General features: G+C 38.2%; 1 protein-coding gene across 1 annotated transcript; it reads left to right on the forward strand.

The window, feature by feature from the left end:
• The first annotated feature begins 785 nt into the window (after positions 1-785).
• Positions 786-24,286, forward strand: vapb (VAMP (vesicle-associated membrane protein)-associated protein B and C). The gene is made up of 6 exons (XM_088424414.1): positions 786-1,026; positions 9,641-9,793; positions 18,290-18,393; positions 19,242-19,322; positions 19,990-20,169; positions 22,183-24,286. Exons 1-6 carry the CDS (start codon positions 969-971, stop codon positions 22,336-22,338), a joined length of 732 nt encoding a protein of 243 aa, XP_088280540.1. The 5' UTR covers positions 786-968; the 3' UTR covers positions 22,339-24,286.
• The last annotated feature ends 849 nt before the right edge of the window (positions 24,287-25,135 follow it).

The following is a 25,135-nucleotide window of genomic DNA, read 5'->3' on the forward strand; positions in this document are numbered from 1 at the left end:
AATTCCTTACACTTTTACTGTTCTTTTTTTTATTTGTTTTAATCGCAGACATAAAACTGGGTGAGAATAACATATTACATTCATCAACTTGGCAACGTATTTATTTAGAAGAGGGTGAAATAATGTTTAACAATCGAAAAATATTAAGAGAAAAGTGTTGCAACCGGGCAAAAACATGCAACTCACCTTAGGTCCAAGCCAAATCCCCCCCAATACATGACACATTCTCATTCTGACTCAACCTGTATAAATGACAAAACTTTTTATGACATGTTGCATATCATATACACATTGTAATTGAATTGCAATTCAAGCACAGTTTTTTCTGAGTTAAGTGCAAGCTTTTAATTACAAACTCTAAATGCAGTACAGTGTATTAGTCATATCAAATGTACTTTCGGAGTATTGGGAGTAGTGTGTATGTATGTATGTATGTATGTATGTATGTATGTGTGTATGTATGTGTGTATGTGTGTGTGTGTGTGTGTGTATGTATGTATGTATGTGTATGTGTGTGTGTATATATATATATATATATATATATATATATATATATATATATATATATACACACACACACACATACACACACACACATACACACACGTATGTATGTATGTGAGTGTGTGTGTAAAACCTCTGACGAGCCAATAGAAATAGTAAATAAAATTCTGCACTATCTCGCCAGCCCTCGCAGAGCTTGTCGTTTCTTGGGTGTCACCCAGCAGCACCCTGTCCATCACCCTTCGTAACCCCCCCGCTCGGTGGCAATGCAGAGGCAGTGACGTCACCGGCCTGCCTCTCACTCCCCTTCCTGCCCGCTGTTGCTGCATCACAACAGCCGTCGCTAGCTCCAGTGGTGACCGGGGGGCGGCTAATCTTGTCGCCGAGACCGTGACATAGAAGAACCTTCCAGAAGTGGGTCCCTATCCCCAATCGCCTCCGCTCCAGCTCCAGATCATTGGGTCATGGCCAGGCCGGAACAGGTTCTGCTCTTGGAGCCTCAACACGAACTAAAATTCCGAGGTGAGGAGGGGGCGAAGGCCCGGTGGTTTGGACTGTAGGGTTAGCATGCCAAAGGTTGGACTATGTTACTTCTATGGGTCATTTTTGTTGCTTTTGAAGAGAGTATGGAGAGAATCTGGTTACTTCGCGAGGGACTGCGGGTCAGGTGACAGCAGCTAGCCAGGAAGCTAGCTGAATTAGCATCCGTGGGTTAATACACACAAGGCCCTATGGCACAATTACCCCCAAAAGAGCTTCCCGTTTAAAGAAGAGCTAGCTTACAATGTTGAAATTTCCCTACGAAATGCGCGATGGAAAGAACGGTGTCTTATTTTTTTTCAGCGCTTAGTAAATGTGTTAGTTTCTACGTCTTGAGCAGGTGTAGCCGGCTAACATTAGCTCGCTCTCTGATTGGCTGGCTCGCGGGTGGACACTTGTCATGCTGACGCTTTTAGTCGAAATTAACTTTTAAAACATTTTCCACCATTAACGTGACATATAACCTGGACAGCTCTTTTGAGATAATCACATTAAAAACAGCATATTTTCGAGTGTTACATATAAGCTAATATGATGAAGTGGTACAAGTGAGCACACCCTTTTAAAATTGCGATGTGGCTGTCAGTATTAACCAATCACATCAAAACTCTTGAAAAAGAGAGCCTGAACAGTAGCGTCGAAGCTATAGAATATTTGGGTATTTTGAATATCCGACTGAAAATGTTATCAAATCGTTGAGTATTTGGATAATAAGTAAGAGGATAAAACAAAAGACAAGCCCAAACTGCACGCACACACTCACAAAATGAACAACCTACTCATTTGCAGGTGTTTTCCTTTTGAAAATCTCTTCCTATATATTTTGTTCTATGAGATGGAATGCCATTAGAAACACAGTAATGATTTCGATGACTTAAACATTTGAGTAAGACTGGTTTGTTAAAAAGTGACCCGAAGAATGTTGGACAACAACTCTGTCAGCTGTTGGATTCAAAATGTGCAGTCATTTTCATCTATTAGAATGCATTTGAAAAGGAATCCTACTGTATGTGGGATATTTTCTAATACAGCTCGATAAAAAGATTCAATGAGTTGATTATTTTGTCATACCAACACACATTCCTAGATGACATGTCATGAAATACATCCTCCATTGGCATGGTCCCAGAGTAGCCAAATACATCCTGAAACTTGTGAAAATAACAAAATGAATAAATTTGATGAAGAAAGTAGAGCCATGCTTCTTAATGGCTTCAGTTGTGGAAAGATGCCAATTTCATAGGTACAGATGTAACAGGATGAAATACAAGAGGCTTGACATTCACGTGATATTTACAAGGTCATTTTGTACTAGGCAAAAAGAAAATGAAGTGTTCAATGTGCAAATTAGCATGAGGCTATGATTATGGTTTGAGGAGTTGAATGGTAGTGGTTGAATAAATGCTAAGTTTTGAGATCAGTAAATATATTTTTTTTTCATTAATTAAGATTTCAATCCCAAACAAGATATCTATGCAGAAAGATGGTATATAGAAGTTATTTTATTATTGTTTGTGTCATAAACTTTTTTTAACTACCTGCTTACAGCTACATCCTGTCTTCAACAGACTGAACATGCCTTCATGTTTAGTACCGACATATTTTCAACATAACACCGACAGAATACTGCAGAGTAAAATAGCAGTTCAAACTCAAAATCAGTACTTCAGTAGTGTCTTTGTCTTCCTTTGTTTAATTAGTTGGTTGATAATTTTAATTGAGCATATGTACAGTATAATAAAAAACAACAACCCCCCCCAGGAATGCCTCGTGTCCCCTCAGGGGGGCCCGCCACACTATTTCAGAAGCACTGCTTTCAGTCAAGGTACCACTGTAGTACAAGGTAAAATGTCCTTTAAATTTTGCGCTTGACAGATAGGCAGTGCTAATTCGCAAATATGTTGTTATGCATGTGGGTGAAGCATGGCGAAACGGTTTTCTTTGACAAAAAATACGAATGCTCTGAAGTTTTGGCTACTTAAGGGAAAGTGAATTTAAAAAATAGCTTTGAAATAATATATTCTATGTGCCCTCAATCCTATTGGTGTGATGGTGATATCATGATTAAAATTCGTCGAAAATGAAATAATAGCAAAATCTATGCATCGTTATCCATCTAAGGCGCCGTATTTGCCACTGTCGGTCGACTGAAAATTATATCACAAATATGATACACTGATACACTAGTGACACGGTGTCAGACTGGTTAGAATGTGCAACGGATATGGGTTCGCTTCTGGCTCTGGCCTTCTTGTGTGGAGTTTGCAAGTTGCTCCGGTTTCCTCCCACATTTCAAAACCATACATGTCGGTACTGTATATTGGGCACTCTAAATTGTTCTGCATGTGAGTATGGGGGGTTGTTCCTCTTTGTGTGCCCTCCGATTAGCTGGCAACACTGTTCCCTCTAAGCTATGTGTCTCCAAACTCAGTCCTCAAGGGCTGCTGTCCTGCATGTTTTCCAGGTTTCCTTCCCAATACACCTGATTCAAATGATCAGATCATCGGCAAGCTCAGCAGAAGCCTGATGATGATCCTGATCATTTGAATCAGGTGTGTCGGGGAAAGAAACCTGGAAAACATGCAGGGCAGTGACAAGTGTCCAGCCAATCGTACGATAAGTTTCACTTACACTATTCATCCAAACATGCAGGGCAGTGACAAGTGTCCAGCCAATCGTACGATAAGTTTCACTTACACTATTCATCCAATCAAACGCATTGACAGAAACGTTCCCTGCATATACACCCCGAGCAGGCTAGCTAGCAGTGCGGATTAAAGAGAAGAAAAGGCTAACCTACGGTAAACGAACAAGCAGCGACACATCCACTCACCAAGACAAAGTAAAAAAGAAATGCGCTTCTTTCAAGATGGAACTACTGTCGGAGTATATGCAAAAAGAAGAACAAGCAGTGAAAGTGTTTTGAGATTTTTTTTCTTTTTTCTTTTTCACAACTTGTGGCTCATTCATTGCCATGGTGACACCTGCAATATACATTCCACTGTCATGTCTAAAACATGTATTGCTCAAGATATAAGAAAAATAATAATGACAAACTTGTTGAAAACGAACAAAAATAGATGTAATTTGTTTGGCAACATTGTGCAAGTTGAGACTTCTGGCCATCTGGCTTACTCGTATGCTTGCCCAGATTCAAATAAAATAAATAAAATTAAAAAATTCCACAGGTCTATCTTTTGTTTCAATATAACGATCAATTTATTCCCACTGTAGTTCCAAAGCTCTTCAAACAAAAATACTTCAGATAAAAAGGCAAACATTACGGTAAAGAAGCCATGTGCTCTCATCTGCAATCAATATTAATTGCCCCCTGTGAGTGTGATGCATTCCCCTCTTAAAGGGACAGTATCATGCACCTCTCTCCTTGCCTTAAAGGGGCAGTAACATAAATGTCCATTGGGCAGTAAGCCAAAACAATCAACAAACAAATAACTTTCTATCTCTTGGCCATTACAAAAACTGAACTTTAAATTAACTCTTGTTTTTGGGATCTAAACCAATAATGATTTCAAATGTTGTGAATATCCTCCTACAAACATGTCAATCATTAATGCATCGTTTTCCCGTATTGGTTCTGGACGACGCTTTTCAGCTCAGCTATCCCCTCATAAATGACGGGATAAGTACCTAGAAGCACATCAGGTCCACACATAGGTTCAAAAGTATTTGGACAACTGAATATAGCGTGGTCTTCCTCCCTAAACTGCTCGTAAAGAAAAAAAAAAGACATTTAGTTGAGTATGAGTGGAGTAGTCGTTGAGTATACTATGTATTAAACAGGTGAATTGAGTCAAAGAGTCTCTTCCAAGCTGCGGCGTTTGTGCCTTGATGTTCTTGGCGCAAAGCAAGCATTTCACTTTGCCGTTTGTAGTATTCGGGGAAAACTGGTGCAATTAACCTGTCAGGTTTTTGGGCATGTTTGCGCTGCTATGTCATTAGCGCAATATACTTGTAAATAGGCTGTTAAGATGGCGCAAGCTGTGTGCGCAAATGAAGTGCAATTTACGGTGCTGTCGGGCTGCATTGTTTTCTTTGTGGATTCAGTCCCCAGAAGTTTGGAAATTAGGGTATAGAAAAGTATAGAATTTTGAAACTCCAAATGTGTGGTAACCTTGTATACCACAAAAGCAAAATTCATTAGAATGCTGTGCTATAGACGTGTGGTGATGCACATCACATTTTTTTTGTAGAAAATAATTTTGATCTGACTTGCCATTTAAACGTCATGCCGGAGTAACTGCTTTGTCTAATTAGTCACGCTGTTACCAAAATGTTAAAATTTATATGTGGAAACTCTATTCAATAATTTGCTTCGTTTACATTTGGTGCATTTTACTGTAGGGCTGAACAAATAATCTCATTCAAATCAATCTTTTAAATGTTGTATAATGCAATTTTCAAATTGCTATGGCTACGATTTTGAACAAAAAAACAACTGCTTAATTTCAATTGCTTTATCTACTATGCAAATGTGTTTTGCAAATTTATATCGTCTCTAGAAAAGTTCAGTACTCAAGTGTAGTCCACATGTTTACAGATTTTTGTTTCATGAAACATGAAGTTAAATGAGCTATGTTTCATTTTACTTCATGGTTCATTTGTCTAATTGGATTTGCATTCGTTTTATCTCACGCCTCTTCTGCAAAATCAGCACGTCATAATACATTTGATATTGTTTATTGTAATACAGATGAATTCATCTATTCTTTGGAAAAAATGTGCACATGACCTTAGAGAAAGAAATAATTACATATAAAATAAAAAATGTAACTTTGAAGGAATAGTAGTTGAGTTATCATTTAGAACTGTTGTCGAAACTAAAATTGTTAACATCCTCTGATTTCAGCCTTTCAAGTGTAATTGTATTCTAATTTTTGTAGTCCCTGATGAAAGCAGACTGATTATTTTCTGTCTAATAAAAAATAAGACATTTTCAGACATCTGCTTTTACTTTGGAAAACAATGGCTGGACTAGTTTCCAAAACGTTTTTGAGTACACAATTAATTCCTCTATTGTGATATTGCTTAACTGTCAGTTAGGATTTTTTTAGTTCACTAAACAATGCCATATAAACACCAATAGCTGCATCATGGACAGTAATTCCTGTGTTTTTTTTAATCATACACTAATGGGCAGAGGGAAGTCTGGGCTTCTCTGCTGAGGCTGCTACCCTTGCGACCCCACCGTGAATAAGTGGAAAATAATGGTTGAGTGGACACAAATAAATGAAATTTTGTGTTTTATGTAATCATTCGACGAAACATCTGAAAATATTTTATCGTGACCGCCCTATGTGTTTTATTCATAGTGATTTGTGTACTGAAGCACAGCTAGCCTTGTTACCACTATCATATAATACTAAGAAAATACCTTAACCGAAGGCAATATTAATATTCCAATGAACATGTAATATAAAGAAAGTTGCAGTTCAGGTGTAGCAGTAGACCATGACATATCCATCAAGTAAAAGCTACAAGGGGCCTGAACCCCCTTGCTTCACTCAGCAGGAGAAGGAAGTATCTGTCACTCTGAAGTTTGCTGAGCCGAATGAAACTCTATCTGAGAGCTGATGCTAATTTTGAAGTAGCAATACATGTGCCTTTCAACTGTTTTAAGAGTGTGGCTTTAAAAGATGACCCCGCCGTAATATTCCCAATGTAAAAATTAGATGTGTGGGAAAATAGTTAGCCGAGTATGTGGGAAAGCACTCCACCGGATTGAAATAACAACTACTGTACATTTCTGAATTACAGTGGTTTTACCTATAGAATCAAAAAATGTAATAAAGCTGTCTCATAAAATTATCAAGTTGCAGCAACCAGCAGAGTATTCAGGCCCAACTAGTTTGCTGCTTAAACTAGCAGCTGCAGAAAATGGCAAGTTAGCAGATGATCACAAAAAAATCAGAGGCGAAATTAGGGGTCATGATGAAAAAAAAAAAACCCACCCTAAAAACAACAACAAAAAGCAATACACTAAAATATATGGAGGCGGGGAAAGTTGTCAACCAAGTTAGGTAAAATTGGTCCACTGCAAATATTTGACCCGAAATTCCACTGGAATCATGTTTGCACCACTGTTTTGCGGCATGTACTTTCTTGCAGATGCACACAGTGGTAGCAAGTAGAAAGACTCCCCCCAAAAAGTGAGAATGTCAGAAAGTTTGGACCATTTCCAAATAATAAAGAGTGAAAAAAAATGAAGTAATATCCAATTTTTGCTATTTTTGAACTGGCATACCACAACATTAGTTGGGCAGTGTAGCAGTGCCTATGCAGACATACAAAGACTGTCCTGACACACGGCTGGTGCACCACCTAGTGGCCGAAAGGCTAATGTTATTCATGTGCTTAATAACAAGTTACCTGCAGATTCCTCATACCGCGTTGCGTCTCCCCTTCGCTGCGTTGCGTACGCGCTGCGTCGTGCGCAACCACGTCAATGAATGAGCGGTTCCACAAACTGCGTATCCACTGCGGCATGCCGCATCCGCCAACTTAACGCCTGATTTGAAAAATCTGGTCCGCTGTGGTCAATTCCACAGTTCAAAAGTCACCAAACAGGAAAAAAAAAACGTGTTTGTGAAGTCAACATGGGTAGTTTCTTTCTTTTTAATTGCTCAAGTTGGTAGTCCCCACGCAAGCGCAGTTTGATCTTCCAGGGACTCTGTGACGCAGCGGAGCGGAGATGCATGCAGTGGGCGGAGGTGCCCACATTATTGCGGTGGTGCTGCGGAGCAGAAATGGACCACAGTATGTGGAATCCATGGGTTACTAATTTAGAAGTTGGTGGAATTTTATCAAAGACAATTTAAGCACATGGAATGTCCCAAAAAGAAGGAAAGAGCATTGTGAACTTCCCAAAATAGCATGAGGGCATTATTATTAGAAAAATCCGACTTGTATAACCTACAACAAAGAGCTATAATTCTAATTTTTGCCAGTCAAGGGCAAAACGTGTCCAATCTACTTATCAAGTTATTGACCTGACTCTAGCAGGCTTATATATAGATTTTCTCGATTACCGGTAATTAGAATTTTTTTGTTACAGACGATTGTGAAAACCATAAAATTACATTCCTCGTGTTTCCTTTACACTCGTGCCAGAAAGTGAGCGTAACATGGCTATAGCTTGAGGACGCAAACTATTTATTTCTGAAAGACATGAGTTGTATCGTCACTGGCTCGGAAGTGGTTTGGCGTTGCGGCGACAGACAAGGAGCAAGTACTGCTGCAGTGTTTGCTCAAAACTCGTTGTACCAAAAGTTAGCAGCACAACAGAGTTATTTATTTAATTTTATTAACGCACCGAAATGTTCTGATGAATGTGATCTATGCAGTCCCTGTAAGGTATTTGCAGTCGACCTGAACATTCGTTCCTCGTGGCCCCTCACTTGGCAGAAAGTGACTAAAAGACTCAGCAGTTTTAGCCATTAGGGTATGCATTTCACCGGGCAGTTTGTAAAAATCCTGCAGTCTTTTCTCAAGTCTCGGGGAAGCAGTCAAAGAGAAATAACCAAAGTGATGATAGGTCAAAATGTGAGGGATTGAGCTCTTTTGGGCTTGCATCTGGCCCTAATATCTTAAACAGGAGCGTTAAAATAAATGCTTAGATAAAAATCCAGGTTAAGTTATTGTTGTGGGATGATAGAATTAGTTACACTTTCGAATGAGAGTATTAAAACATGTTTTAAAATGAGTCAATTGAAAGCAGCCTGATTCCATAACCTTTTACTCTGAAAAACCGACTAGTCTAGTCACAAGCCTTTGAAGAGGCACTATAACCAGTGTGAATACTCCTAAGAGAAGATATTGCCCTAAATTATTGGCACATGTTCATTCACTGTTTAAACACTTATCCGCTGTCTATAAAACGCACTGGAATTTTTAATGTTTACAACTTGCTTTGTGAAGTGACTATTTTTAAGGAACCAATGAATGTACGGTTATGGTTAAAAATACTAAGAATAGGCCACTCGTACGATTAACAAGCCACACATTTAGTTCCTTGATTCTTGAATTGTGTGTTAAAGAGGAAGTCAAGTCAAGAATATTCCTCTTGTGTACACACAATTCCACATTCAGATTAATATTGTGTTTGGGGAATATAGATTAAGCACCAAAACCCATACAGTTTTTCACTCTCAGTGTTGGGCCATTTTTGTGTCTACTGAAAATAACCTCATAGTTGATCAGAGTAACCGATCACATCTTTCGTGTTTTTCTAAGTTTAGTCAGCATTTTCTTAAGATGAGCCATGACTGGTCTGGTCTTGAGCCTTGAGCAACTGTGATGTTATTATTTTCAGTTTTCAGACAGAAAGTGTCAAAATGGCCACCCCCTGAGATAGATTAAAAACAGATGGATGTTGATGCTTACGGTAATTAAAATTCCATAAATACTATATTAATCAGAATGTTGTATTCAAACCAATGTTGGTGCATAGACCACATTTTACACACAATATATATTATATACATAATACACATTATAAAGCATTTTTTGTTTTGACTTTCCCTTTAATAGTCGATAGCCAAATGTCATAAACAGCTGCTTCACGTGTCTTCCTCTATAGGTCCATTCTCTGACGTGGTCACCACCAATCTCAAGCTCGCCAACCCTACGGACCGGAATGTGTGCTTCAAGGTCAAGACAACTGCACCACGCAGGTACTGCGTGCGACCAAATAGCGGAATCATCGATGCAGGCACCTCCATCAACGTCTCAGGTAATTCACTTCCTGTGGATTTACACTGTGGGTCAAAGTGTCCAATTCCAACTTCATGACTTTATCTAATTTTATTTGTATGCACATTTCAGTTGACAAATATCTCAAATTGTCTGCTTTCAGTCATCAAGTGCATCAAACAACCTATATATCTTCACAAACAACAACACGGAAGTGATCAACAAAACATTATTACTACATATAGGCATGCATCGATATCTGACAGTGCCATAACCTTGAGCAAAAATTTCATGGTATTAAAATTACAGCTCTATTTTTTTCCTATTGAATACAATTACTTTATTTGTAAACAAAATATTGAATATTTGGTACATTAAAATTATGCACCATTTTTAGTATAAGGGAACACATACATTCACATTGTTCTTGATTTTTAATTAATCTTAGAAAGTCGCAATACTCCAACACGGGTAAGTTATTTCTAAGACTAAGACTTCCTTATCCTTTGCATGCCAAGAAGGTAAAAAAAAAAAAAAAAAAAGATTGACATTAATTTCTGAGGTGACTTTTTGAGTCAACTGGCACGCACTAGTTAATACCGTATCATCGAACTGCAACATGCTTCCATGAATGTCCACTGTGAGACACACTTGACTTTGAAAACAATCCTCTAAAATAATTGATGTATTTTCTAATCAACTTTGTATGTTACCTCCTGTAACTTTTAGAATTATACAGAAAGCAAATTATTTTGACGAGCATGAGCATAAATATCTTGAGTTTTTGATAAAAATGAGCATTTTAGTTTGCCTTTTTTGATGTCGCACTTTGAGAGGCATCTTATAAGATCCAAAAAAGGCTCGGAGGTCATGCAAATCATCATGTCTTGATTTCGATGGGTAAAGCTTACTCCAGTGATTTCCCAGAAGTGGGCAACATAGTCAAACTTCTGCATGTTTATTGGTTTAGACATGCAAATGTGTCATGTCCTCCAGTATGTTGCTTAGGTCCAAAGAGCTTAAGACAAATACCTCATCTCCCATGCATGCCACAAAGGTTAAAAAAAATGAATAAATGAATGCCTTTGAACTATTTTCTAAGAGGTGACGTGTTGAGTCAAGTCTACAAGCAGCCAATCATATTTTGCTCTTTTTAAACCGTCCCCTTTGATTAAGGAAAAAAGAACAGCATTGATTATCGGTTATAGACAGAGCAGATATTGAAACCATGAATTTAACACTGAGGTAAACAATCGACCTGGTTATCTGCCCGTGACTAATTACAAATACAAATACATAATACATAAATATGACAAATTGCAGGTGTTGTTACTCTTTCCGCTGCTAGGATTACCAGAAGTGGCATTATTTTATCTAAGAAGCAGGTGGGACCAGAGATGCTGCACAATTTCCCATGTGCTGCAATAATCATTGGCGAGCGATCTTTTTAAGAAAGTTCTTGGAGGGGGACATTTTCACACTCAAAAGCTGACAAAATTCATCATTCACCACCAGAGGGTGCTAACACACTGTGTAACAGCCCTAAAATCCCTAATTTGCAAGGCGTCTGACGTCAAGATCCGCTAAAACCTGAAGATGCAAATTCAGAATTGTATTTAGTGATTGAAGTGATATACAGTAATCCCTCGCTGTATCACGGTTCATCTTTCACGGGTTCGCTGCTCCATGGATTTTTTACAGTGTGGATTTTTTTTACAGTGCACTGTGCTCTGAATCCTGATAGGCTCAGGGGCTTTACTGTTGTCTAGAAATAACATATTGACGCTGTACTGTATTTGTTTTTCACTTGTCAATTTATTAGAAAAGGCAAGAGGATCCAAAAGCTTGCTTTCGTCTCTCCTGTGTCTCTTCTGTAACCGCTCTGTGCGCTCAGCTCCGCACATGCTCACATGTTACCAACATTGATTGGCAGCTTGGTCGCAGGGAGCCGATCACGTGACTCGTAGACGTTCCGAGAGCAAACGCACACACAATGTAGGCACACAGACAGCAACGGAGAAATGTGCAGCTTTGGAAATCTGACTTTTACCTAGATTTCTTTTGTAATAAATTGAAATTTCAAGTGTATTGTTATGATATAAGAGGCTTCACTTTAAATCGATGTCCAGGCATATCCGTTTATAAAAATCTTCTTGCTCAGAAAATGAAAGAGCGCCTACAACTACCCATAACAATGTGCGGAGTCAGGACAAAGAGGCACAGTTGGGACTGTGAAATAAGCAAGTGACAATGTTTCTAACCTTGTATTAATGTATTTACTAATTACATATTACTAATTACTTTCTTATTATTTACTAATTACTAATTTTGGGCTTTAAAACTGGTTTTGATTTTTGGTTTTTGATTCTGTAGTTCAGTATTGCATTGGAAAAATAATAAAAAAAATAAAGCTGAGTACTTCACGGATTTCACTTTGCGCATGTTATTTTTGGAACACAACCCCCGTGATAAACGAGGGATTACTGTATACCTAATATAGAATAACTTTGTAATAAAAGATCTCATGGAAAAGTTTCCTATCTTTTCAACCTGACATTTAAATATCTTCTCCAAAGGCTGCTGTAAGTAGTTATTTTGTTTATTTAATGATGGACTTTAACATGTCAGTTTTAGACCTATTTACCATATTGTCTAAGCTGTTTTGTAATGAAGCTTTGGAGGGGGTGTTTTTAAATGTGTGGGTGTTTTGGGTAGACACAGGTGTGTAAACTTCAGAGAGCCCTTTCTTCAACCTCATACAGTGTAATTGCAGATATTGGTCAGCAGTGGGTGATAAAATTACATGGTACACTCTTCTGCTGTAGTTTCCCAATTTGAATTTGACACCTTTTCCAACCCAAAATATGATCAGTTTTGGGCAAGTTACTTCAAAACTGTATTGCATTATTTATTACTTATTACGGTTATTTCAAAGGAATTAGTTACATTACCATATGACCGTATTTGAAATGTAATACATTTCACTACGATTGAATTACTTTTATATTACTTTCAAGACCATAGCTGGAAATATAAATTTGCCATTCTAAATGTAGCTCATTACACATCCAGTGAAAGATTGTCTTCAGCCTCAAACCAATACGAATCGTTTAATCTGTATTATATTGTAAACCTTTAAAGACAAGATACAAAACCTTTTTTGTATTATTTAGCTTCACAGTGATGCATTGTTTATGCTTTAGGCAGAAACAGTTAGTGTGTTCCACAATTTCAATGTTAATATTCAAATTCAAGTTCAGCCAGCTAGATTAGAGACTGATGTTTCAAAAATAGATGGTTCAGTGGGGCTAACGTCAGCAGCTAGCCTATATCATTGTTATTGTGTTTTTGTATGCTTCATCTTGAGACACATTAGTCAGGACTATTTATCGACTATTGTTAATAGCAAGTGTACAGTGTGCGTTAGCTTACCTTGTCATTACTGCTAGTTGCGACAGGGATTTTGCTGACAAGGTTTCGAAATGCTGATACGTCCAGTGTGGGAAGCGGCAACATATCTTCTATGTACGACATACTTCGCCACAAGTCTCCTAACTTCTTGAAGAGGAAGTGGCATCCCTCAGCAAGACAGCACGATCCTCCACGTGATTTCTTTTCGCTAACTTCACGTTACTATGGCACCGCTCTAAATGGTTTGTCAAATTACTGGTGATATTTGGCAAAGTGGACAACACTTTTTTTGTGTCGCTCACAAAGGGCACCTAAAGATTATATTCTTCTTGTCTTTATCTTTGACAAACTGAAATATTGGGTGTATGTCCATCTTTTGTACATATATATATATATATATATATATATATATATATATATATATATATATATATATATATATATATATATATATTCAACCTGTCATCCGCTGCTGTAGTAGATACAGTAGCTGATGACAGGTTGATACTAACAACAGCAAGTACAGTAAATATTTTGGACTTTTCTCTTCCACTGTCGCAGTGTTTTTGGTGAATTTGGGGCAAATAACCACCACTTTCAGACTAAAAATGGATTTTATGCATTGCGTTACGATGTGTATCAAGTACAGTATTACTATTTTTTTCTTGTAAGATATTACACTACTGTGTTGCAGCAAAAAGTAATACATTACAGTAATACATTACTTTTGTAATACATTACAGTAATGCATTACTTTTGTAATGCGTTACAGTAATTACATTACTTTTGTAATGCATCATTACATGCATACATAAAGTGAATGAATTGTTTGTGCATCCTGAGAATTTTCATGTCAAATATAAATGGATCAGATTGCTTTTTGAAATGCCTTAATTTGGTCATTTTGAGATAGTAACACATAATTTTACGCTCACATGTGGCTCCTCACCCTTTAAACAGCACTCTGAAATGGGCTCTTTTAGGATGAACAGTCCTCATGTAACATCACAAAAACCTGCCATTGCTTCAACTTGAGAAGCATATTTGCCATGGTGACAGTATCAAAAAGGTTTGCCTTTTGGTGAAGATATTATCAAAACAAGCAGTTTCTAAAATAGCATCACAAAAGCTGTCCTAAGGGATGTAAATGTAGTACAGTAATATTGCTACATCTAAAAATACTTACACATTCTTAAAACAGTATTTAAAACTATGAACATACATACATTACACTCCCTTCATCTTGAATAACCCATTAAAAATAAATGACTTACAGATTACTTTGCACTGGTATGAAACATACACCCATAATAAAAATATTGAAGATCATCCACAACTTGTGCAAACTACAAGGCTAAACTTAGTTTCTCGTCAACATATAAAGAGGTTGAAATGGCGAAATCAATCACATCTGCTGGCAACTTCGAACAGAGGTGAATTACTAAATAGCAAACTGGGACGAGGCGGGGGTTCACCAACGATCACCAATCTTTTTTGGTCTAACCACTGGTTTCATGTGAATACATTTTTGATGTTCTGGCGTAGAATATAATAGAAACAGATTATCAAACGTCAAAGAGAATGTAGTAATTAGAATAGAATAGAATAGAATAGAATAGAATAGAATAGCTTCAGGGTATACCCGCCTACTGCCAAAAGTCAGCTGGCCTCCAGGATGCCCGCAACCTAGTGAGGGTAAGCGTTTTAAGAAAGTGGATAGATGATGAATAGAACAGAATAGAATACATTTATTGTCATTGTACAACAGGTAAACAGTAAAATTGGAAGCGCTCTTCTGATTGGTGCATATGAAATAAATATAAACAAAAAATAGAGTAAATCCAATAGAATAGAAATTCGACATGTGTTTCTCTTCATTGAACCGCCTGGTCTTATCTGTGTATCAAGGCCAGAATAGCTTGGACATCCCTGCTGTATACCGTGCTACTTAGTAAAAGACCATATCATTCATCATAATGGGCATCTCTTACTATCTCGCAATTCCAGTAAAGCAATCTCGACGTGCTTGACCCGGCTATAATTGTCTGATGTTAATTGTAGTCAAAACCGCAGGAATGTTGCTGCGCTGGAATCGGTGTTATGTAGAATCTAGTGGTAAAATATGTGCCACAAATGTTTGAAAAATCTCTGTGTCCACAAACACGGTGTTTCCTCAGGGAACGTTCTTGTCTGACATTCCAAGACGCGCTAACATTCCAAAGGAAGCTGGGAGCGAAATAACACGTGGTGATATAAAATAACCGTTGTTTTATTGCTGAATAAGCTTCATTAGGGTGCCATTAGTACAACAAACGGGATAAATGGAGACCCACCGAGCTGTAGCCCAATCCCTCCGCAGGGAGGCGGCTTGAAGTGCTGTGGGCTGTGTTAAATCCCTGTGATATTGTTTTCTTTAACTTTTGATTTACATTTGGATGCAGTGTACGCACAAGAACATAATCAGGAAGAAAGAGATCTAGCTCAGCTGAGGGGTCTGAATATCAATACATATTGTAAGCGTTAGTGCTTGTGTCCTGGCAGAGTTTCCCTATGAACCAACAAATCTGCTTCACATCTTTTGTTGACTCACTACTTCCACATTGGACTGGCCTTCTGCATTCAAATACAGAAAGCAACCTTTTGTCGCCTATATCAGGTAATTTTTTTTTCTCAAGTTACTGACACTGGTGGCTGTCAATGGACATTTTGTCTCAAAATCTACATTTATTTCCATGACATACTATAATGGCCCATGCATCACTTTTAATAAGTTAAGAAAAAAAATATGAGGTTGGGCAGAATTGACATGTTTGGTACAGTAGAAGTGTATTACTGCTTCACAGTTTGGTGGATTTACAGCTAATTTTTGTGAGAGTGCATCAAGGGCTTAAATGATGAGTGTAACAACTCATAACTAGATTACAAAATATATTATTGTGACTTATTTTCCTGACTTATTTCCTTATTTTATTTTTTTTTTTTTACCAGGCAACCTGTACCTGGAGCATAGTATGTAGGATTTTGATGACATTTTCAGTGACGAAAGGTTAATTTAGTTTAGAAACTTACCCTTTATTCCTATATTGTTCTTTTACAGTTTTGCCAAGTATCAATTAACCACAAAGACATTTCTTTTTAACTTATTAACGAAATGACAAACATCTACAATGCTTTATTGAAATTATTTAATGGTTGTGTGTGGAACACCGCTAAGATTTTGTGGCATTGTTGTTTATTTTTTTAAATCCAACTCCACATCGTCTCAGGTTTTGGTTTTAACATCAGGTGACTGTTTGACTTTCAATTATATCAAATTAAAAAAAAGAGTCTCTTCTTACCTAATAATAGATAGATTTATGGCTGTCTTTTTTTTTTCAGAAGAAAGTTTCCCCCTTCTTTCTTCTGATGATTCCATTAATCATGAACTTGCAATCGAGTGACCATCCTGCTTCCCCATGTTACCTACAATAAACCAATGAGTTTTATAAATGATTGCCTATCTTTGGGTAAAAGCACCAAATCATGTGATTTATCAAGCAATCGGCACAATAGTATTTTTGTTAACCTGTGTTGGAAAAAAAAACCCTCTTTAAATCCCCTTCCTATGGTAATGTTTTTCTCCCTTTTGGTTTTGGCTAAGGACCCTTTAATGTGATACTATGTATCACAAAGAATTTACACGCTTTCCTGCCTCTGTTCTCCAGTGGCGTCCCCTCGGACCCAAGTTGGATTGCTTTGTAAATTGGGCTTGATTGAAACAGGACGTTCCCAATCTGTTCATGCCGCCTGTTTTTGCTCTGTGATATTGAGCCGCTCTCATGGCTGTAACGGTGCGCTACATCTCTGATGGAGGAAGAATTGGCATGTGCCACAAGTGAAAACTCTCTTGATAGCTTCGCCGGCTGTGACATTAGTTGGTGACTTGATTTGAGTGAAAGCCACAGAACAGGATTTTTGGACTTAGATGGCGCAAATGTCACAATACGTTTCTAAATTACAACCACATGTTAAAAGAAAAAAAAAGAGCAAGAGAAATGATCCCCATTAGCAAGCATTTGAGCCATCCTCTATGTACTGCCAGACCCAGCTTAAGAAAGTGATCATTGTAAATCATTGTTACAGCTTTAAAATACCTTCTCAGCTGTTGGAACAACATCAAATAGTGTTCTACCAACTGATGTGGCCATCAGTGGAAGTGGGACACCAGCACAGCACCTGCTTTTTGTTAGAGGGATATGTAATGCTAAGAAAGTGTAGGAAAAAATTTGGCTTGGAAGCTGTTAGAGCGATTAACCCCTCGGGGCATTTTTAGATCTGTCACTGTTTTGCCGTCATGGTAACATTAATGTGGAATTAGATTAAAGGCACCCGTTATTATGGGGGCCCCAAGACACTCCCCCCCTACCCCCCACCCCTCCACACACACACACACACACACACATTTGACCGTCGTGTTTTGAAATGTGATAACCAAATAACCAAAAAAGTCAACGGAGAAAGTGAAAGAGCGATCAAGCGACCTTGTTTTATTTTTCGACAGCAATTTGACAACTGAAAAAAAAAATCAGTGGCTCTATCAATTAATGGGTGTGAACTTGACTTTCACATTTGAGTGCAAACAGTCTGAAGTCGTTCAAGAAATACGAATGAATACACTGGGTAGGCATGGATCAGTGGTAGAGTGGTGGCCATTGTGACTGTCGAAGTCTTGTGAATCCCCAGTTGCTCTTGATGCTGCGTCATCAGTAGTTAAATGAGAAGTCATTAAGTGCTCCGGGGCTAATGTAAGGCGGAGAATCCATTATCATTACAATGATTAACACTTGCTTTAAATTTTTCATAATTTAAATATGCTATAATGTAAATATGCAACTAGGGGTGTGTTGATCATTAACTCTTTCAATCTAAAGACATATTCAATGTCTCTTGTGAGTCCAGAGATTCAATGGTGTTTTTTTTTTTTTTTTTTTTCTGAGTGTTAGTGTGAACAAGGGTATATGAATGGCTGGTGCAGGCTGTCTTTCTTATCCATAAGGTTTGAATTTTAAAACTTTCCCTCCAGATTGATTCGGGCAGGTTCTATCCCTGATACGGTCTTTTCGATTCTGTCTCTTGCATCTTTCAGTCATGCTGCAGCCTTTTGATTACGACCCCAACGAGAAGAGCAAACACAAGTTCATGGTTCAGTCCATGCTTGCACCTCCAGACATGACCGACATGGAAGGAGTGGTGAGTGTGTACATTGCACCACGATTAATGACATCATTGGTTTATAAGACCAGTGGTTCTCAACCATGTACCCCCTGTGAAGTATGTTTTCAGTCAAGTATCCCTTAACAAATGCAAAGTATTTGGGGGTTAAAAAAATAAAGTAAAACATTATCACTTTCTGATTTATTAGACTCTAGAACCTTGTTTTGGTCCACAAAAATATAATCAACAAAAAGTTGGATCATTGAAGAGATCTGTGGTCAAAAAGAAATTACTTAATTATTAATAAATACTGTATTTGTTCACAAAAAATAGTAAACATAAAGTGTCCTTCTGGGATTATAGTAGAGATATTTTCACAAAAATAAACCAAGACTTTAATTATTAATATATATTTGTCAACACTCAAAAAAAAAAAAAAAAATCAAGTGTCAGCCCAGTTCTCAAAAAGAATTCATTAAATACATATTTGTCCACAGAGAAATATTCAAATATTCAATATTCAGAAATATTTAACTTGACACGTAACAAGAGATGGCATGTGACAAGTTGGATCGACCCATTCTCGTATGGGGGAGAATCTTGGTTTTTAAAATAATGGAGTTGACTTACCTCCTGAACATAAAATTTGTTTTATGAACTTATATTTTCCTGAAACATTTAATGAATTCTATATTATTTTTAAAGGATTTTTGCATATTTGTTTTATTGAAAATCTCGAGTACCCCCTGGAGTTCCTTCAAGTACCCCCAAGGGTACCCGTACCCCCATTTGAGAACCACTGTATTAGACAATATACAACAATATTGAACTGATCCTTTGTGTCTTATAGCCATATTGTGCGTGTATCCATTGTATGTTTTTAGTGGAAGGAGGCAAAGCCAGAGGAGCTGATGGACTCCAAGCTGAGGTGTGTTTTTGAAATGCCAGTGGAGAATGAAAAAACAGTAAGTGCTCTTTTTTTTTCTCCTCAACCTGTTAATTAATCATAAGCAAGTTGAGAATCATGCGTGTCCTCCGCCATGTCAGCGCATATATGAGCCAGTCACTTCTCAATTTGATCCACCCATCCATTTTCTATCGCAGCTGATCCTCACAAGGGCCATTGACTTACTGGTGCCTATCCCAAGTGTCTACGGGCAGTAGGCGAGGGACACACTAAACTGGTTGCTAGCCAATCGCAGGGCACACAGGGATGAACAACCATTCACGCACGCAATCACACCTAAGGACAATTTAGAATGTCCAATACACCTGCAATGCATATTTTCAGGGAGAACATGCAAACTCCACATAGGAAGGCCGAAACAAGCTGGAATTGAACTTGGGTCTCTGAAATTTATTGATCAATATTTGAGTCTGGGTCAGTTCATCACTTTGGAGTGAGAATTGCGTGGAAAGAATAAAACGACATCCACCTCCACGTTCAGTGACTCCTTCATTTGCACTCTTCAGCCAGGACTTGAATATGAGTATGAGCGACCTGAATTCACGAGTTCCACCAAACGATTATCAAGGAATTATGGCGATCACTAAAATGACCTTACTGTAACCATTTTTACCATCGTCTCTGGGACAATGACTACAGTACAACAACTGTTCATCTTTACTCAGCATGAAATGGAGTCCAACAAGATCATGTCATCCAGTATACTGAAGTCCGAGTCCTCCTCGCTGCCACCCAAGTCAATGAGCTCCACTCTGGATGACGGCGAGGTGAAAAAGATCATGGAAGAGTGTAAGAGGCTCCAGATGGAGGCTCAAAGGCTACGGGAAGAGAACAAACAAATCAGGGTGAGTGGCGCTATAATAGGCTAGTGTCTGCATCTACCGCATTTACTTTATAACTTTTATGTGTCTTAAACCACCATGAAGTGAGGTAACCATTTGGTCTGAAATACAGGATATATTTAATAAATGCTGCCCGCCACCCCAAAAACAGCCCCTGACCACCTTCTTTTTACTAGAAAATAAACAACTGTTGGCTTTTTTGAGCACCGGTTAGGTAAGGTTTTTTTTTGTTGTTTTTTTTTAAACTTGAAACTGACTCAAAGAAACACTTGTTGCCAAGGTGGTCAAAAAACTCCTTGGTGGCAATGCCCCTGGGGTGGATGAGATCCGCCAGGAGTTTCTAAAGGCTCTGGATATTGTAGGGCTGTCCTGGCTGACACACTTCTGCAACATCGCATGGACATCGGGGACAGCACCTCTGGATTGGCAGACTGGGATGGTAGTCCCTCTTTTTAAGAAGGGAGACCGGAGGGTGTGTTCCATACACAGTATAGAGGGATCACGCTCCTCAGCCTCCCCTGTATAGTCTATTCAGGGGTGCTGGAGAGGAGGTTTCGTCAAGAAGGGGAACCCCAGAATCAAAAGGAGCAGTGTGGTTTTCGTCCTAGCTGTGGAACAACGGTCATATTAGCAGTGGCCTGGATGTTGAATTCAAGTGTAATCTCTACATGGTCAAACATGATAACAATGGAGAGTTTACACTTGAAATACCATTTTATTCCAAAAGAAATCTTGGTAAGAGGTTTCCAACAGTCTGGCGGACGTCTGCTCTGTTGTGTCTGACTTGACAATGTGTGTGCGTGTGCCTACTGCCTCGACAATGTGTGTGTGCCTTTGCTTTAGGTGCGTTTGATAACTAACATGACACGTGCCTGTTGGTGTAAAAGGGGAAGTTGGGGCGGAAGTAGATTGCAACTCCAAAGGGACGTGCCGTGTAACTCATGAAACGCACCCCGGCACACGTTGTTATCAACACCAGAGAGGAGCATTCACCAGACCATTGGAAATCTCTTCCCTAGATTTCTTTTATAATAAAATTGTATTTCAAATGTAACCTCTCCAGTGTTATCATATAAGATGTGACTTTAATTCAACGTCCGGGTCGCTGCTAATATGACCGCAGCTGCGCGAGACTTCAAAGGACAGGGCTAACTGTTCACTTACTGTACATTGTATAAGGTTGAATCATTTAAGACTTAAGTAAATATGTGTACTGCATTAGTTCCACGTCCAAGGAGGCCCTGTGGCAAGTGCATTTATAGTTACCTCGTCTGTCTGGCATGCAAGAAACTGTTACAGTGATGTCTCTCTATAATACAGTATAGTTTTGTCCCCCCCAAAAAAAAATCCGCGAAAGACCGAGGGCACAAAAATCAAACCTTCATTATTTTCATTGGTTTGCACTCAGCAAGTAAGTTAGCTGTATTGCATGCCAAGGCATTGCCATAATTATTTACTTTATTTTAATTTATGATTATTATTTTTAAGTATCAAGCCTTGAAGACTTGTTTATATATACTGCTTGTTATATATACTTTTTCCAGATCTGCATTCTCGTCGTTATTCAAGTATCTGTCTTGAAGTTGGTGGAAGGCCACATAGATTCCAAAGCGTGCCTTCTTTAGTGTATTGGAGCCAAGGTGAAATTTTCTAGCCACTGTGGCTCAAAACTGCTTGCTCTGTGTTTTGTGAACAATCTGGAAAGTTGAGGAAAAAGTCTCACTCCACTCACGTTGCATTAATATTTTCCTGGGAACTCTGATGTGCTTGGTTACAGAACAAACAAATGGACCCGTTTCCGTGTCCAAATGGACTCCAATTCCTTCAATGTCCCTTGTTCTAGGGGTGGTGATCAGCAATGAGTCATAGGTGGACATGTCCAAAACGTATATGCAGTTAAAAGCCTGATATGACTAAACCACCATCTCTTTTCTTCCATGCCATCTCCTCAACAATACGGCCTGTCCTTTACCCCACAACCCCATCAATCCGCACTTTGCTATCTGCCTTCCATAGGAGGATGACGGTCTGCGGATGAGGAGGAGCAATGTTATGTCCTCCCAGCACTCCTCAGTCAGCCTGAAGAAGGACGAAGGCCTAAGCACCCGCTCTATCGCCCTCATCATCCTCTTCTTTTTGGTGGGCGTCATCGTGGGCAAGTTGGTCTTGTAGAGAGCTGCCGTGGTCAGGATTGGGGTGGGTGGGGCCACAGCATGCTTTTCTTTTTTTTTTTCTTGGGGGATGACATCAAACGCGGGGGATTTGCAGACTTTAGGGTCAGAGATGCCATATCCGTTGGGAAGGGGAGACGTTGCTGGGAGCGGGGCGTTTTGGATTGAGCCTCATTTATAGTAATAAAAGAAAGAAAAGATAATATATCGGGGCAACAAAACAAGAAAATTAAAATGATTCACCGTCTTTTGAACAAGCTGTTGCAGGTCTCGCCTAATCACTGTACTCAAGTTATTCTTGTCCCTTTTCACCAGTTCGGGAGGGGCATAGCAGAAAATTTGCCTTCAGCGTAATCTCACCCTCACTTCCACTGTACGTACAATAATTTCAAAGGGGAGCGGAGAAATTTAGCAGAGAATCATCCAGACAGGCGGGACTCCCAAAAATTCACTTTGATTGAAGAAACAACCTTTGTCCGTGTGCAAGAACTTGTATGCGCGTCCCTTTTAGTTTCACCATTTCCAATCGCTATAGTGGAGGGGATCTTCATTGCATGTGTTCACAGCCGAGTGTATTTTTTTGGAATCTAATTTAATTGCTTTTATAATGGTGTTAATTGTGTCATTATTTGGCTGTAGGTTTGCACAATTCTGTTTTGGGATCTTTTTATTTCCTCACATTTGTGTTTCAATTTTATGATTTTTTTTTTCTTTTATCATTGTAAAAGCGCGTTTAAGATTTAATGCCGTCGCCTGGAAAAAGCAGCTCTAGATTTTGTCATGTTTTCAAGGGTGTCTGCTGATATTCACCAGGCCAATGCTTTGCCTTGTGACCTGTTTGGGCGAGTTTGTTTTTCCTCAGGCTAATACTACAGTACACGTATATGTATGCACATAACACAAGCCTGGATATAAAAACGCACATGAAAGCTGCATGCAGAAATGGATTTTGTTTCCATGGCAATATTCACAACAAAATCTTTGCAGCGTTTCCTCATCTTTTCCTACTGAGCCATACATTTGTTAAGTGTTTTTGTCCAGGCAAATGTATGTTAGCAATCTATGTCTTTTTGTCAGATGCATTCTCCCGATTTTTGTTTTGATTGTTTGTTTGTTTGTTTTTTCTTCTTCTGTTTTGCCACTATCTCCGCAATAGTTCCATTGTGGTCGTATGTTCACACCTTTGTCAGTTTTGCTCGTCCACGTTTAAAATTGTGTTTCATGCACAAGGGTGAAGTGTGTGATCTTGTATCGCTATATATTTATACATCTATATATACAGTAAATATATAGCCAAAGCTTTGAGGGACCACATAACAAAATACTGTTTTGGAGCCAGTGATTATTTTTGACTTTATAAAATTGATTAACCACGTTCAAAATTGTTTGATCTCCAAAATTTGCATTAAACATATAAAGACTGAAAAAAAGGAATTTTCTCTATGAGGAATTTGAAAAGCGTGTGTTCCTGAGACCGTATCTGTGCTTAGTGATTAGTTTGAGGATGACTTGCTGAGGGGAGGGCAGAGCAGACCTGAGATCAACTCATTATTCAGAATGTCAGACCTGCATCATATAGTATTTGCAGAAAAATGTATTTTTCACTGAAGCATGGAATTAGCTGACACAAGAAAAATGCCACCAATTCAAACAGTATGTGAATAAATAAATACAAAATCTATCCTGCCATGACATGCCACCAATTTGCAAAGAGGCTGATTGCAACTTTACATGTAAATACTTGTTGATCCAGGCAAGACACTACAGTGACCATCACCTGAAGCAGTTCAGTTTAGCAACTGTTTTGTATGTATGTAAACAAATAAGTCTATCTGAAAAGAAAAAAGATGAATATTCCTAGTCAAGTAGTCTCTCTGGTGTTAAAAGGCAATTTCCCACCTGGTTGGACTATGTAGCATCTTAATAAATTAAAGGAAATAAAGTCCCGACCTGGCTGTGTCATTTCATTTCCCGTGTTTGCGCATGAGATACTGAGTTCTGTTTTATTTGCAACTATAATTTACAATTTCAAGTGGATATTTCAAAACGCGCTTCACACATACTGTACCAAGCGATTCTCTTAACACAGCCTTTTTTTCAGTGACGTACCCCCGATGAAATATCTTTTCAGCCAAGTACTCCATCAGTGCAAAGCATTTTTGGGTTAAAAAAAAATGAAAACCTGCCTTCGGTGTTTGATTTATCAAACTTTAGATCCTTTCAAACTTCATATTTTATTGATAAAAAACTTTATCAACCACTGTGTCCTCTTCTGGATCATAGAAAAAATTCTGTTGTCAAAAAGAAATATTCATAAACATATATATATATATATATATATATATATATATATATATATATATATATATATACACATTTACTAGAAATAAATATTTGTCCACAAATATTCAACATAAAGCATCCTGTTTTGGGATTTCAGTAGGGATCTCTTCACAAAAATAAATCACCAACTTAATTGCTAATGAATATTTCTTCCCCCCCAAAAAATCAAAAAGTGTCAGATCTGTTCTCAAAAAGAAATAATTAGAAACAAATATTTGTCCACAATAAAGTATACAATTTAGTGCCTTTTTTTGGATCATAGCAGTAATGCGTTTACGTGGCAGTTAACCTAATAAAAATCATCGTGACGGACCAATTTATAGCACATGAATGATTTCAAACAATATTTGAATTTGGAGGCACAGGCCATTCATTAGCTTGCGAGCTACGGCCATAAGCCTGTCAGTCCAATTTTTTTTAAATAATCTATGAATAAATTGGACATTCACGTTGTA

This window comes from Hippichthys cyanospilos, chromosome 9 (assembly GCF_059441005.1).
Source record: "Hippichthys cyanospilos isolate Australia breed blue-spotted pipefish chromosome 9, RoL_Hcya_1.0, whole genome shotgun sequence".
NCBI classification, from domain to species: domain Eukaryota; kingdom Metazoa; phylum Chordata; class Actinopteri; order Syngnathiformes; family Syngnathidae; genus Hippichthys; species Hippichthys cyanospilos.